At 42.8% G+C, this 16,530-nt stretch overlaps 1 protein-coding gene across 1 annotated transcript in view; it reads right to left on the bottom strand.

Annotated features, from left to right (window-relative positions):
* Positions 1–162: 162 nt before the first annotated feature.
* Positions 163–16,530, bottom strand: part of RNF11 (ring finger protein 11) — a 29,958-nt gene continuing 13,590 nt past the window's right edge. The window contains exons 2-3 of the mRNA XM_079314581.1: positions 1,724–1,893; positions 163–1,393 (exon numbers count right to left, since the gene is read on the bottom strand). Coding sequence (XP_079170707.1) covers positions 1,222–1,393; positions 1,724–1,893 — 342 coding nt within the window. The 3' untranslated portion in view covers positions 163–1,221. The remainder of the gene's footprint in view (positions 1,394–1,723; positions 1,894–16,530) is intronic.

The following is a 16,530-nucleotide window of genomic DNA, read 5'->3' as shown; positions in this document are numbered from 1 at the left end:
GACTGTTTGCCCCTCCACTGCTACCCTGACAGTCTGTGTTTATATAAACTTTGCATTTATGTGCAGAACAAAGTCTATTTTTCTCCTCTCTGCGTTCATTCCTGTTTGGTGGACTGATGTGTCAGCCAGCAGGGCTCAAGAGATACATTTAATACAGGAGACTGAGATACAGTATGTTTATTCTTAACTTCTGATAACCTAAGAACTACAAGAACGAGAGATGCAGTATCCATTTGCTATGATCCAAGACAACCATTTTTAGGGAGAAAAAAGTAGAATAAGTGATCAATGCTAACACTACATTAGTTCCAAATATATTTTTTTTTCAGTTATGGCAGCTTAAATATTTATTGTTCATCCGGCCCACTTTTAATCTGATCAAGTTAAAGGTCACATATTAAAGTTTAAGGACTGCTATTTCACCAAAACTGAAGGAAGTTATAAAAAAAACCTCATGAAATTACAGTTTCACTGCAGGACTTGTGTCATATCTTCATAATCATCACTTGTAGAAAAGGGATAATGCATCTCAGTTTGCTTACAAGCTAGGAGATCACTTTGAAGTCTGCATATTCCTAACTGCAAACAAAATATAGCACTTTTAACAGGTTATAAATAAACTGGTTTTCAAGCATAGAGCCAGCCCAACAATAACAATACACTATTAAAAAGACCTAAGGCAATGAATTCCATCTCCAATGGAAAAAAAAAAAAAAAAAAAAAAAAAAAAAGAACTGTGCAAACAAGCTTAAAACTATTTCTTTGTGCCAGTGTTATAAAATGTAGATTTCAATAAAGCCTTGACCCAAATGCCAGGACTTGTGAAAAGAATCAGAACAAAACTGGTTATTTTATTTAGGAAAAAAATACTCTTATCTTGCTGCTAATAAAATTGGATACACGCAGTTTAAACATTTACAGTTGCTGTAACACTTTACACAATTCCTATATATGGGTGTAAGAACAAACATTAAAAGACAATGGTGGGTCAAGGCTTTACATTAAAAATAACAACCTACTTTTCTATAGTCTCTAAAATACTATGTTTTCCAATATTTGCAGCCATTCAGGAATATTTTTTTATTTATTTATTTATTAGGAAATGTATACTTTGTGCATGATCTTAATTTCCTAATTCCTGGCTCTTTGGGCTGAATGACAAAAGGATCAAACCCATTGAAGTGGATGGTCTCCTCGAAGGTTCAGTAGAGAAACCCTGGCTCAGTTAGTCTCATATGATGAAAGCAGTGCTGCATCCACTGGCTCCATGCAGGATGGGCAGGTAAAGGATCTCATCAACCAGTCATCTATACAGTCCAGGTGGTAAATGTGCATGCACGGCAGAAATCGGATAGGGTCCCCATAAACAAAGTCCATCATACAAATGACACATCTGGGGGAGGGAAAAAGAAAATATTTAAGCTGCTGTTACCAACCTGGAAATGAAAAACAGAGTCATATCTATTCATATTTAGTGTGTGTAGATACTGTGAGGTGTAGCCTTGGGTAAGATAAAGGAAAGAGTCTCAGATGCACGGAGTGGTTTGGGTTAAAGGGACCTTGGAGCCCACAGAATACCAGCCTGCTGCAGGGCTTTATTTTTAAATGACATTAAATTACAGTGCCTGAAAATAAGGCAAACCCAGGATGACAAGGTCAGGTTTCCCAGGGCAGCAGCCAAGCCAACAACAGGCACATCCCTCCCTCCAGCCCCAGGACTCACTCTCGGATCTTCTTCTCGGAGCCGTCCCTGCCGGGGTCGTAGACTCCCTTGGGAAGGTGCTGGATGAGGCCGATGCGCTGCGCGATCCGGATCTGCTCCTCCTCCGTCAGCTGCGTGGCCAGCCGAGTCTGGCTCGGCGTGGGGTGGTACACGGGAACAGGCACCTGCTCCTGAAAGCAAAATGCTTCTGTTAGAAACCACCTCACAGGCATTCCTAGCCCTCCACAGCACAGCACCATTCACAGTCCTACAAATATTTGTATGAACTCCCACTCTTACTCTGCAGTTTTGGGGCTATAATTATAATGAGAACAGATAGAGAATTGAGGGCAGTGTTTGAGCGAGGAGCTGTTCGTGGTTATTCTCTGCAAAACCTTTTGATTTCCAGGCATTGTTCACTCAGGAGACACATGGACAAGAAATTCCACAAGCCAGCAGGCAAATAAACCTTACAGGTGAAGTGCTAAGGTACAGAACTGAAAAATGTAATGGCTTAGGGAAAGCCCCCAGTATCTGCAACTGAAAGCAGATTCTATTATTTTTATCATCTTTTTACATTTAGGAAGAATTCTTTGAAAGAATTAAAGATGAGGACACTGCTTATTCTCAAAATTTTTAGAGAGGAAGATTTTATTTATTCTGCCATAACTAAAATTTATGTTAACTGTTTTAACAGGCCACATAAGCTTAAATCTAGAACTGCAGATTTCATTTTCATGTTTTAAAAGAAAGTTACCTGGACAGCACAAACAACAGCTTAAGTAAGTAACCCAAGTTTTATGTTTCTTCTCATACACTAATATGACTTTGTAAGTTCTCCCAAGCTGAATTAAACGATGGTTATGTTTGAGATATATATTTTCAAAAAAAATATAGGCAACGTATACCTATTATGCAGTCCTTCCTCAACCACATTCTGAGAAGCTTCTTTTGAATATTAATGAACTTTAGATGTTTTCACTAACATTTATATTAACATGGTATTTAATTTACTTGCTTTTAAAGCATTTTTGGTACATAAATACCAATTTTGAACAGAACACACTATTAGGACAGTATTGGCCAGTAGCCATAAATTAACTAGAGAGGCAATTTCTTGCAAGAGACCCATTTTAATGGTTCTTCTTAAACAGCAGAAAAAAATTCAACTTATAGATGTGTCTGAAAATAAACCTGCTGCATCAGACACACAATGCACCGAATCATCTGCTTGGCAAATGCCGAATTTGCTGTTTCAGAGGACACTGGTACAAGCTGAGCCCAGGGCAGGTGTGTGCAGCTGAGGCAGCACAGGTCACCCCCTACATGTAACACTGCATTTGCCAAACTCCGTAAAGCCCTTCTCCTTTCACTGCCAGGAATCACAGCAGTGGACAGCCAGCCAGGACTCCTGGAAGGCCGGGAGAAAGCTGTCCCAGGAGTGAGCAGCCTCTCCTTGGTGCCACCCAGCAGCAGATGCCCTTGCTCGTGAGAAATGCTCATTACAGATACAACTCTGCCTGGCAATTCTTCACTGAACACACTGCCTGCCACTGGCAATTCAGCTGTGGGGTAAAATTCACAGTCATCTCTTAATTTAGCTACTCTAGGATTTCCCCCTCTGGTTTCCTGGCAGAACTCAAAGGAATTATGAGAAGGTTCAAAAGACAATGCCAGGGGTTCTCCAAGTGATTAATTTCCTGACTACTCTGAACCATATTTCATAGAATCACAGAATTCTTTTGGATCAGCTGCCTTCTAGTGTTTTAAATTATCTAAAGTATTCTCTAATCATCATTTGGACACAGAAAACTACCAGCTGAACCTAGGGCTGGCCTGTCAGATATAGCAGTATTCAGAAAAGTGACTGCAAAATAAAGCAAAATCTTCCCCTGACAAATGCTGCAGAGACCCTCTGCACTGAACACTTCAGCTAGAAGCAGAGCCTGGTCCTGGTTTTATGTTTCAAGAACTTAACACCACAAAGTCTCAGTAACTTTTTCTCCCAGGGCTTTGCTGTACTTTTTTGAACAGGTTATTAAGCAATAGCAGGACGTTCCTGCTACCTCCTTCACTTGTTAAACAGGCATAGAGAACACTCAGCATTGGAGAGGGCTGCACCCTCCTTCATCTAGGAAAAAAAGAGGAGCAGTACAATGAACCACAGGCACAGCACAGGCTGGTGCCAACGTGGGCAGGAGGAGGGGAGGGAACTGTGCTTAATGCAGCTCCCTTAGCCTAAGCTATGGCTGCAAGTGATAATGCAGAATTCAATGAAAGGCAAAAACAGAAAAAAGATCCAAGAAATTTTCAAAATGTCTGAAAGTAGCAACGAAAACTGATGGTGAATATCTGTAGCAGAAGAACAGCAAACTGATGATCTCAGCATAAATGATACAACAAAAGGCAACTATGGTTAAGTAACAATCTGCTGTGAGTTAGAGCAGTCACATCTGGACAACTCTAAAGTGAGCAACAGCCACACAATGACCAATCAACAACTGCTTTGGTTAAGTTTTGGATGGGAAATCATCACAACTTTTAAACCTGTGATAAGCCAAACAAGAGCAAAACTTCATTCTCTTGTTCCAGTCTTTTACAGGCACTTGTGAGAGATCCTGCAGCTGGGGAAGCACTTGTGCATTACTGCAGTCCCCCTGTCCCCTGGGAGCCACCTTCCCTGCAGGAGCTGGAGGGAGCCGGCCCCTTGGCGTGCCAAACACACAAATGCCTTCCCACTGCCAGCGCTGGATGGAAACTCCTCCCTTTGGCATCCTGTCTCAGGTTCCCTCCCGGCACAGCCACCCCGACGTGTCTGACACAGCCCATTAAGGCAGGAATTTATAGTCACCAGCTGGGGGCTTCTACAATTTCACATACTAGACAAGAAACTCTTGTCAGAGGAGTAACTGGGTGAAAATGGTGGTGTCTTTCACCACGATGTCCTCACGATCCTGAATGCAGAGAACCGGGGTTGGTGTGGCTGTTGTGAAAAATGCAGAACAAATTACTGTAAATAAACCACAGAGACCACTCGATAGCCAGGCACTGAACACGCTGCCTGCCTGGTGGCACTTTGATCTCCCCTCCCGACTGCTATTAAAAGCCTGCCCAACCGAGCCCTGCACATGAATGTACCAGGGAAAGAACACAGCCACACACGTTGCAGTGTCACTGACCCTTTCAAACCAGCCCTCCCTGCTCCAACAGGTAAAAAGAAAAGGTGTGTTCATAGCTGTATGATTCTAAAACTATTCTGAACTATTTATTCATGAGAATCTGAGAGCCCTGGTTTCTCTGACTGCAAAGTGCCATCCCCAGCTCCCCCAGCAGACCCTGACCACTACCCTGAGTGCAGCTGGGCTCCTGTCCCCTGGCAGCCCCTTGGGCACACATCCAGCTGGCCCTGCTCACAGTCACAGCCCTGGGTTTCTCCACTACCCAGTCTCTGCAGCGATTTTGGGAGTTAAAACATCCAACAATAATTCCCAGCTGCTGGGCCCGTGTGGGTTTATCACCCCTTTGTAAATCCTTCACGGTTTATAAAGGCTGCTTTCATTGACCAAGGTCCTGCTCCTCCAGGGTGGGTGCTCAAGGGGAACGACTCCAGACTTTACTCAGCTCACATTTGTAGCCAGGGGCCCCCTGACATATGTGTATATAAAAAAGATTGTATTACCCAAGTAATTATTATTATTATTATTATTCCAAAGACGAGCATGAATTTATTGCTCTGGTGTTTCACATTTCTCTTATTGACCATGGAAAATGTTTTTGCAGACAAAATTACAAAATACCAAACTTCTGGCCAAAGTCTGTATTATTTATCATTTGATAAAGATGTAAGGCACTTCAAACTAAGATGAAATTTCATGCTAACTCTATTACTATGTGCAAAAATCCCTTAAAAAGGCCAAAACAAATAATCAAATCCACATATTACCGTCAGGCAATGAAATAAAAATCACTTTCTGGCACTTAATTTGCTTGAATCAATTATTTTTCCCCCATAAGAATTTAGTAATGATGAAATACCTCAGATGTCCATAATCCTGGAAATACACAACCTTCTCTTTGTTCACAAAGTCACAAGTTTCCCTGGCTTTCTGTGCACAGAAATAATTCACTCCCAATGTTTATTCAGCCCTTAAAAGCAGCAACATTAATGCAGACTCAAGGACTACACAGTGTTTGTGTCTCCATCTCGCCCCAGCTCCTCCTCCTTTGGGGGAAAAAAAAAAATATCATAGAGGGCATCTAGAGGTCTGCATTTCTCACTCCTAATGAAAATAGACATTTTCACACATGGCCTAAAAGGCTAAAACTCTCTACACGCAGATTTCCAAGCACAATTTGGACTCTTGACTAGAAAAAGGAAGTTTCACCAAGCATGGTTTTTAGTTTGAAGTTTCCTCATCAATGCAACTTACTTTAGTTATGCTGCTGTAAATCTGCTTTTCTTTTGTTTTACAGCCTTTTTGTCTTGTTTTTGCAAGTACCATGAATTTGTAATACTCTGAAAACAGGTCAGTGGTAGATCAGAAACTCTTAATCCCTGGATAAAGATTATTTTAAGATCTCTCTATGCCACATATCAGCAGTATGTCATCAGGGCTTTTATTTGTTTGTTGTTTTTATAATTGCACCAACCTGCCCAAATTATCATTTCAGAATGGTCAAAGGTGAGATGAATAATTCCTAACATCGAATAGTTCCAGAGGTTAAAGCCTCACTGCTGTCCCTGAGATCCTGTCTGCAGCTACCTGCTTTCCTCTACTGATTGCTTTGCCCTGTTTCCATCTCTAAATTTTCTTCCTGACCTAATCCAGTGCTCTCTGTGTGTCTCATCCTGGGATATTAATTAGCATTTTATCACCAGATCAACAGTGTATCTGTTAATTCAGTCCGACAGAGGAGACAAACACTTCCTTAACTATGTTGATCCTACATCTTTTTCACACTTTTTTAAACATCAGTAGCTGCAGCGCTTATGCTCCTTGCAGTCACTGCCTAATTAATTAATGCAAATATAACACTTCTATTTGCATTTCTCCAGCTGTTCCCACAGCTCTGCTCTGAAATCTCTTCGACTTGCAAATGTCCTGCCTGGAACATGATGTCTGAAGGCAAATGCCCTGGTTCACACAAACCAGCCCCCACCACACTGCAGCCCCACTGCAGCACTCATCACCCCTACACACAGCTCAGCCTGGCTGCTCCCCAGCTTTCTCACCTCTAAGGAGAGCAGGGAGCCCAAAACACTCACCTAAATATGAACAACCTCTCTTTATAAATGTAAAGTCAGCAGGTGAGGAAAAAAAAATTGTGCTCTTCGAGGTCTGTTTCTAAAATTCCTGCTGAATTTGATAAAATTTTCTCTTCTCACCACTTTATTACTCACAAGGAATTTGTTGGGATGATGGTCCAGGGACCTTTTCTGTGAATGTCATTCTGATCAGGGTGAAAAAACTCTAAACTCCATCCATCTGTGAATACACATTCTGAAATAATATCCTCCCCCAAGACACATTAATGTAAAACCACGTGCCATTATAATGTGCATTATACGACAACTACAGCTTACTTCAATAATCCTTAGAATATTATGAGCAGCCTGCCAACTATAAAAGCCTTTTTCTGCCATACAGAAGAGAGCAGTTAATTTGTAAAGGTGAATAGCAGTTGCTATAAAACATCATGCAATTAAATTGCTACCCAATTTTTTATATTTCTGCGTCCAAGTAGTCACTCAGTATGAGTAACTGCAACAGCTGAGCACTTAACACTAAAAAGTTCTTCTGAAAGAAAAATCCCCTCCTCCCCCCTCTCCCTTTGGGAGGGGACATCTGGCACAGACAGATCAGATACATGTGCACACACTTCTCACCATGGTGCTTCTAAGGAAAGATTACTATGAATTCTGGTACTGGAGGAATTGGGCAGTACAAGTATGTTTGGTAATTAATGTAACAACCTTACTGAGATACATCGGAGACAAACCTGCAGGATCTGCAGTGTGTTCCTCCAGCTGTTGACTCTAGTTAGGAAGCAACACTTGTTTTGAGGCATGGATCATACTTCAGAGAGGTGGTTTTTTTTGGTGAAAACCATGGTGGTTCTACAGAGATGGCACAGCCTCATTCACACTATAACCAAAACTGTAAAACTGTCTTGTGAATTCTTCACAATTATTCCACTGTAATTACTGGGAAATAAATGTATCTGAAGAGCTGGAAAAGAGCAGCAACCATGAAAAAGACTTCTGACTCTTAAAATACCACCTGTCCCCTGAGCTCAGCTTTGCTACCAAAAATAGGGCTGGGACAGAGAGAGGAGGTACAAAGTAGATATATCCTGCCTGCTGCTTTCCTAGACAGTGACAAGGGCTGTGAGAAAAGGACTTTCAAGTTTTGTCCCTGTGCTGTCACACAAACCCAAAAAGGCTATCAACCTACTGCCAAGACAAACAGTTGGCAGTGCCTGTGCAGCTTGGCCAGAGCAAACCCAGCCTCACCTGGCAGATGGAGATCACCTGCAGCTCTGCAGAGTCACCTGCTCTGAAATTTGATTAACCATCAAGGCAAACCGAAATACAAAAGACTAGGAAGAAAGAGTTGGAGGGAAAAAGCAGTAATTAAAAAGCAGTAATTACTCCCTGGAAGCACAATCTCCTGACACAGCCAGTTTTTACATTTCCAGGCTGCACAGCAGGTTTCTCTAACTCAAGGGTGTCAACCTTGGGTACTGATGGTTCCACTTGCTGATTTTCTTGTTCACCAGCTTTGTGTCAGTTTTACATGGCCTTGTTCCTTTCTCCAGAGATCCCATCAACAGAGTGTGATTTTTTTCAGGAAAGTCAGTAACTTATACACCAACATATCCCACACCAATAAACTGCTCACCAGAGAATTGATTCCATCCCTCCAGACAGCCTCACTGACAGCTCAACTTACAGCATTGGGCCACAACTTCTGAGAGATAACAAAGCCCTCTTGTTACAGCTCCCAGCATGTTTATTTTAATAGGCTTTTTTATTTATATTGAGGAGGAAAAGATTCCTAAACAATTTATAAAAAATCATGCTTTTCTGTCAGGCTGCTGCAGTGAGAAAAGCCAGGAAGGAAGAGTTGCACCTAAATATTAAATTAAGGACACCCAGGCACAAAATGCAGCCTCCTGAGACTGGTATACTCCAGGGACTACAGAGCAAAGCAGCTGGGTAGGGAGAAAATCTAGCAGAAGGGGCCAGCAATCAATTCTGCAGCTGCTGGTGGAAGAACAGCACACGCATGTGGATCATCCTACCCCATAAGCAACCCCACATCTGTGTTACTGTTACATATTCTCTCCCACTTATGCCAAGTGGTTCTTTGAAGAAACCCCTCTTTAGGCCTTACAAGAGCAGACAGTTTTTACAGTGCTATGGCTGCATTAAACACAGCACTTATAGTTCAAGTGAGATGGATGCTGGAAAACTGAGAAGTAGATTTAACAGCAAATAAAAACCTAAAGTTTTGGGGCAAAGAAAACAGTTCCGAGGTGGAAAAGGCCAAAAACAAATATCTCAGACTGTTTCCTCTGCTGAAAGTTAAAGAGAACCTACTCTGTGACACCCACTTACTGCTGTGGAGCTGCTGGGCAGCAAGAAGGAAAAATTAAAAAGAACACCCCAGACAAAGAATGGAGTTAAGGTGTTTTTTGGAGACTGTGTTCAAGCACAAGAGACAGGGAGCTAGGATGGGAAAGCTGATAGAACACAAGCAGTCCATACAGACATTGGGGAATCGTTCACACCGCCTTTAGACATGTTTGCCTTCTGCAAAGGGTAAGTATCAGTCAGTGCAACTTGTTTACAGTGTAAATTGAAGTGGTAACAGCTGAAATACGGCAGTATTGATCATGCTGGGGAGCACACAGAGTCTACAGGCAGCCTGACTCTCGCTGAGCCAGGCCCTGTGTGCAGCAGCAAACAGGCTTTGCTCACACCCTGCCCTGCTGCCTGATGTGGGACATGTGGGATCTGTCCTGGACACCATCCCCGTGCGCACCCCAAACCACCCGAGGCTCTGACTCACCTCTGGGTGCAAAAGGCTCACACGTGCTTCTGCCACCCGAGACATGGGCCTGGCCCAGAGCTCCCAGAGCATTGCATCACTCTGACAAGCGCGGGCAAGTCCTCCTGCTGGGTATGGTCACTGCACAGGCATTCCCAGGGAAGAGCGCAGGGATAGGAGGGACTTCAGGGGGGCAACGTAAGGCACCGAGGGTGAACAGCAGTGCACACTGTGCCCTGAACTGCTACTGAACACACAGACTCGGTGAGCTGAGTAAGCACAAGCAGACCCTGCTTATGGTGCCATTTCAGGGAATTTGGGGATTAGGGCACAGCTGACTCCAGCTGGTCTAGAACAGCACTGCCTCAGGACTGTGAGTCCTGCCACGTCCCTTGCAGTGGCTCCAAGGACACTGCTCCGACTGACTCTTCACTTCATGGAAAGCAAACAAGCCATGGCCACTGACAGTGAGATCTCTGCAGCTGCTGGGAAAGCTGGGAACAGGCACACAAGAGGAAAATGGGAGGAGTGCCCCTGTTGGGACTCAAGCCAATTGAGAAAACCTGACTCCAAATACTTAAAAAACAGAAAGAGTGATAAAATATATTTTCTGGCAAGAATTAGGTCAACTCGATGGCAATTCTAAGAACAAAATAACCCGTCTGAGGACTTCAGGAACAAGGTAGCAAAGTTATGGAAATCAACTCTAATTAGCCAAGACGACAGACTAGGGCCAAGGGGCCAAGGCAAGGAGTAAACCTTAAAATGCACATAAACTGAAGGCATGAGCAATAATCCATTAGGGGAGGGCTGCTGAGGCAAAAATACAGGCTGTGCTTCAGTGTGTAAATAGACATGTATATGTGTATTTAAGGGTGCTAGTGTGAACATCATAACACATAGCAGAGAAATATGCAGAAGCAGAAAAGGATTTTAGAAAAAGGGTGAGTAGGTTTTCAAAGGATTGGTGAAATTAAGTGACAAATTATCTCATCTCTAGACTGAATGTTACTGTTAGCTTGCCTAAAAGCTCCCTTCCACAGACATCCAAAAGCATCCTATGGAGGAGCATAGGTCCTCCTACATCAGGTTCCTAAAACAGGACTTAAATAGACACAACAGTCCCAGCGACACTGAGAACAACCCCCTCATGTAAAGTCTCTGTGAGGTGTCAATTCAGCCTCAGATAAGAGGTAGCACTGGTAATGAAAACAAAGGGGCACAGTAGCAGCTCCCTCACATCCTCTGCCTCTCATTCCTGCACTATCCTAGGCCAGGACACAAACTGCCTTTTGTAGCTACTTGGTTGTACGCAAGCAACAAAAAAATGTCTGAAAGAGGACAGAGTTGTTCTTTTTATAGAGATACATACAGTCTTACCTCACCACAACTCACAGAAGAGGATACACAGGAGAAGGCTACTACAAACCTTGTCAGAGACCTTCCCCTTACCGGGGCCAGCTGATGAGTCCAAGCTGTGCCACAGCCTGGGATGGAGGGCCAGCAATGGGCTCCCCCAGCAAAGGAAGCCAAGCAGAAACCCAGTGAACATTTCTCTACCAGGACAGGCAGCAAACACGGACTCTGAAGAGCAGGACTCACACATACTGCAAACCTCTGCCACACCTGATGGAAGAATTTTCCATCAGGCCTCACAGCAAACAGGGACTTGGGGGAGTGGGACTCACACAGTGCAAAGCTCTGCCAGAGCATAAGGAAAGAGGAGCAAACAGATTGCTCCACAAAGGATAAATGACTTGAGGAAGAAAAGGGGCAGCAGTCCACATGCTATTGCAGAAGAGCTTTAAAAAGCAGATGGGGCTGGTGATGAGCTGGGTCTGTGTAATCAGAGAGCAGGAAAACCTGCAGCAGAGACTGCTGGTGTGGGGCACCTGCCATGAGACTGTGTCAGTGAGGCAGCCCATGACAGCAGGGTTTGTTCCAAAACCCAGGAATCTGTGCTATACTTCACTACATAACTTTGTACTCAATTTGAAATATTTTAATTGCCTTTTTTACAAAGCCATCCTCAATTATGAACGCTTGCTCAAGCAGAAAGCTGCCACACCTTGGCAGTTTGATGGTACACTCAGCTCCACAGGCGTTTTTATTTTTTTACTGGCATCTGAATTCCTAATGAGCAGTGGATACCCCTGAGATCAAGGTGCGTGAGAAGTCTCAGTGCAGCAGGGAACTGTGCACAGGCAGCCAGGAGGCTTCCTGAGGCCAGTGAAAGGCTACATCAATGCTGCATTTTGCCACAGCATAACCACAGCCTTTTTTTTTTTTTTTTTTTTAAACCATGTTTCTGCATCAGCCTGCTGGAAAGCCACAGACAGATGAAGGCTCACACACACCTGCCATACACTGGGGCACCTCAAACACAGTTGAGTCCCTGTGTGCTGCTGTCCCGGCATCACTGGCGAGGGGGCTTGCAGAGGGACGGCTTCTCTCCTCCACCAGATCCTGGGAAACTGACTGGGGTTTTCTGGGATTTCAGCCACATCTTGAGACTGGAATTGGGGTTTGAATCAGGGGTGCCAGCAGCACCCTGAACTGCTGGTCTGTGCACAAGAGGCACAGCTCAGGGTGCTCCATAGTGTGGATGCTGACACTTCCCCCAGGCGCCCACCCGCTGCCATCTCCCGCTTCAGGGAGAATGAGCACACACAAAAAATGTGATTTGACTATTTGTTTAGCATCATTTGATAACAACATTAATTATTTCATCTCTGAGTTAATAAGCAGCAGCTGTAAATAGCCAGAGGCACTGAGTCAGCCTATCAGCTCATCTCAACCAGCCACGTATTAATCTTAAAGGAACATCCCAGGCATTAAATTAATATTTCTAAATCTCTTGGTTTGTTGGGATTTTTTAATAGCAATTCTCTATTTATAAGCAAGTAATGACTGTATGGGTATCAATGCACACTAAAGCTTGACAGAGCTCCACTTCTTGATGCAGTATTAGCAGTGAACACAAGGGCAATGTTTCTATTTTTTCCAGCTAAGTCTTGTCCTCGCAAGCAATGACTCTGCGTTTTCAGCTCGCAGGGCACAAATCCAAGTGTGATCTCATGCAACTGTCAAACCTCTTCTAACAGAAAAAAAAGCCTGTGCCAAGAACAGGTAGAGAAATCATAAATAGCTCTCTCAGGAATTGGTTATACAAGTTAAATATTTCCAGAACGCATTTTTCATACTATTTTAAAGTTTTAAATGCACAGAGACAGTTCAATGGGCACCTGGTCCCCTCTTTAATGTGTCACCAGACAACATGGATTTATTTCACTGCTATGTATGAAACAGCCAGTTGCTGGTGCAAGCAGGACAAATTGCAAATGTTCAGCTTCACAGATAAATAAGGTACAACTTCCATTGCTAACCGTACAAGCAAACACCTGGCTAATCAGCCTTTTTAATCTACGGTATAGTAGTGCTTTTTGTACTCATCTTTGGATCTTGCCTGTGCTGGTTTCACACTAAAAATACCCACATCTGTTTCAGCACAGGTGCTTTTGGTGTAGGTGGTTTGCAGGGGTAACTGAAGGAGGCCCAAGGTTTTGCAAGGGTGAGGGGGGAGATGGGGAGCACGGAGCCCAACCCAACCTCTGCAGCTCCATTTCATCTTGTTCAGCTCCAATGGGATGAAGAAAAACCTCTATTTTGTCAGACCGTTCCCCTGCTTACACCCACTGTTACAGAAGACAAGGCTTTGTTTACATGCAACTGCCTTTCTGAAGGAAAACTTGAAGTGTCCACTATGGATTCATCCTGCTGTCTGCATGGATCAGCAAAATCTACCAATGTCCCCATCACAGCCCCAGGAGCACACTCAGCAAGGATTTCAAACAGTACCAGGGACATGACACTTGAGCACCTACTTAAGTACTTGCCTGAATTATGGCTCAGGCTGCCACAAAAATCTCAGAAGAACAGAAAACTGTTTGAGAGGAGGGACATGAAAACAGAGAGGTCTTTTTTCTGAATATGGACTGACTGGTTGGTAGACAAAGCCCCATTTCACCAGGACACACCCGCATGAAGGCAGCTGCAAAGCCTGGAGATTTCCAGCCTCAGCTCATCCATACACAACAACTCATCTTTCAGGTTGTATGAGGAATACCAGAAACCCTGAACACTAAAAACAGTGATACACAGGAGGCAGTTTTACAGCTGGAGTTGAGAAAGTCTCATGGAAATACAAAATTTGTCTGTGCAAATCTAAAAGCTCTAATTTACCAAGAACATTTACTTACTCATACAAGGATACAACTCAGGTCCTGCACTGAAATCTCACTCCACCACTCTGGGTAAGGTTCATGCTACTTTTGTTGTCCCCAGGTCAAAAATGAGAGACCAATGTCATTAACATTATGCTACCAACAGTCTCAGGCTTTATGAAAATATAAAGAATCACTTGTACTCACTGTATTCTCCTGCATTAATGTTTAGGGTGCAATAACCATGTCCTGCTGCAACCTACACACTCACTAAAATAAGTTTTGTCAGTTTATACTCACACAGACAAACTGCAGTCATGACAAAATGCCAGAATGGAGTAACACTGAGCTTCTTTGGAGGTAAAAAAAAAAAAAAAAATACACACAGCCCCCAGCAAAACAGCTATCAAGAAAACCTGTGAGTTCTTTACGTTTAAATTACGACATTTAGTCTAGACATCTAGTCTTCTTACCTTGGGAGTCACCAGGGTGTAACTCCAGAGGTAACTGTAATACCTAGATAAGCTCCAAGGGAAAAAGCAGCTTGTTGTTCAGACTTCATAAGCAGAAATACCATGACTCAATGACTATGAAACATTTTAGTTATCTTTTCCAATTTTCTAGCTCACCCTTTGACCCCTGAATAGAGACCTCTCCAAGAGGCAGTGGGTGCAGCATAGTAACTTGGGAAGCAGATGGCTTTTAGTACCACTCCTGCAAGTCTACAAGACTAAACTCACTTGGTCTCCTTATAATCAGCTGCAGGTAAGTGAAGTCCCAGGGAATGTGCTTCCCTGGGAACATCAAAAGATTTGCTGAACCTAATTCCCGTCTTTAAATGGGAATAAATCCACCCTTTCTTATGGATGAATCTCCAGTGCAGTAAAGACACAACCAGAAATTACTGCAGCAAACAATTTTTTATTCTTTCACTTGTTGTTTTGAATCACACAGTAGATACAGAAATAAACTGATTCTTCTGGGAGATCTAGAAGCTCTGTGTTCTCCCTTGGGGGCAGAAAATGATTGGGCATGGCCTTCTCTGTGAACTTTGGCAAAAAGGAGTTTAGTGTTCATCAAATGAAGTCTGCTGAACACCATAAGCAAGTACCCTGCAGAGTAATTTCAGACTAGAAATCAGGTCAAAGAAAATGTCTTTGCTATGCTGAAGCTTTATATTGAAATTAGCCTTGAAATAACTTACAGGCCTGGTTCTAATTTTTTTTGTATCATTCCACATAGTGCAGCACTCCTGGTGAGGTCTTCATTTATGCTCTGGAATGGTTTACCCCAGTGAGAGAGGACAACATCCAGCAGCACATGAAAAGGTTCTTACCCTTGGAGCTGCACATTCTGCAAATCTGGAGTTAAGTATTGTCTCTAACTTCTCCTGTGAGTCCCCATGACAAATTCACTGCAAGATGCTGAGCAGTCAGTAAATGCTCCCTCCATCACTCAACACATGCCCTATTTCAGCATCTTCTTTTTTTCACTGTTGCTTTTGTTTGGTTTCACTGACTATAGATGAGACATTTTGTTTTTCAGGAAAACCAAGTTGTTTGAATATCATATCTGCTAATAAACAAAATAAAAATAGAACCGTTAGCCCAGAAAAACAAAGGCTGAAAGGGATATAGGATCTCTAAATAAATCAGGAGTGTAAACATCAGAGAAACAACTAAAGACCTATCTGGTAGAAGAATAACAGGTGCAAGTTTGCCATAAACAATCTAGAATTATGAACTAAGCTTCTTGAACCTTAGTTCTTGGTTGATCAAAAGAGGCTCCCTGTAGGGGTAACAGGGCAAAGCTTGACCAGTGTCTTTTAAAATCATCCATGGTCTGCAGAAAATAACTTTGCTGAGTATATTCAAAATTATCCATATATCCCCTTGTCCAGACACCAGAAAACAATCCAATTCACACACTTGTTAGTATGCAATTTTCAAGACTGTATTGAAAACAGTTGTTATCAAATTAATATAATCTCTGATGCAGTGTAAAATCTAGCAATAATGCTTGTCATGTTTAACTCAAAGCTAATTTAAATAAAATACAAAAAATAATGCTCATTAAATCCAAGCTTCATTCTGTTGAAGCCAAGTCAGCAAACACTGTCATGCCCACTTGGAAGTTAAGACACTATCAAAACAAAAGCTGTAAATGTGAGAAAATAAATTTTTGGGCAAAATAATTTTCCATTAAGAATTCTGGTTTGATGTCAGGGAGGGTTTTGATAGCCTGCTGGTGGAAGATACCCACAGTGGAGCACAAATGTTCTTGGCCAAAGCCTTTTTCCACAGTCCACAGGCAGAAGCAGGAATGAAGGCAGGGCTGAACAAAAGACCTTTATAAAAAGTTTTTTCTGCTGAACATATGCTAGCTGGAGGTTCCACTTGTGTTGCTTGAGTAGCACCAGGCAGCTGCACCACCAGTGAGGATATGGCCCATGGCAAGCAAAATGTAAGGTCATCAGTGAACAAGTGTACATGGCATTATTGCAGTCTGTGTCAATCTACAGGCACTTTATTGCTGGTAACCACTCTGCAAT

This window comes from Erithacus rubecula (assembly GCF_903797595.1).
Source record: "Erithacus rubecula genome assembly, chromosome: 10".
In the NCBI taxonomy this organism is placed as follows: Eukaryota; Metazoa; Chordata; class Aves; order Passeriformes; family Muscicapidae; genus Erithacus; species Erithacus rubecula.
Note: the sequence above shows the minus strand (reverse complement) of the source record. Positions and strands in the feature narration are given on the sequence as shown.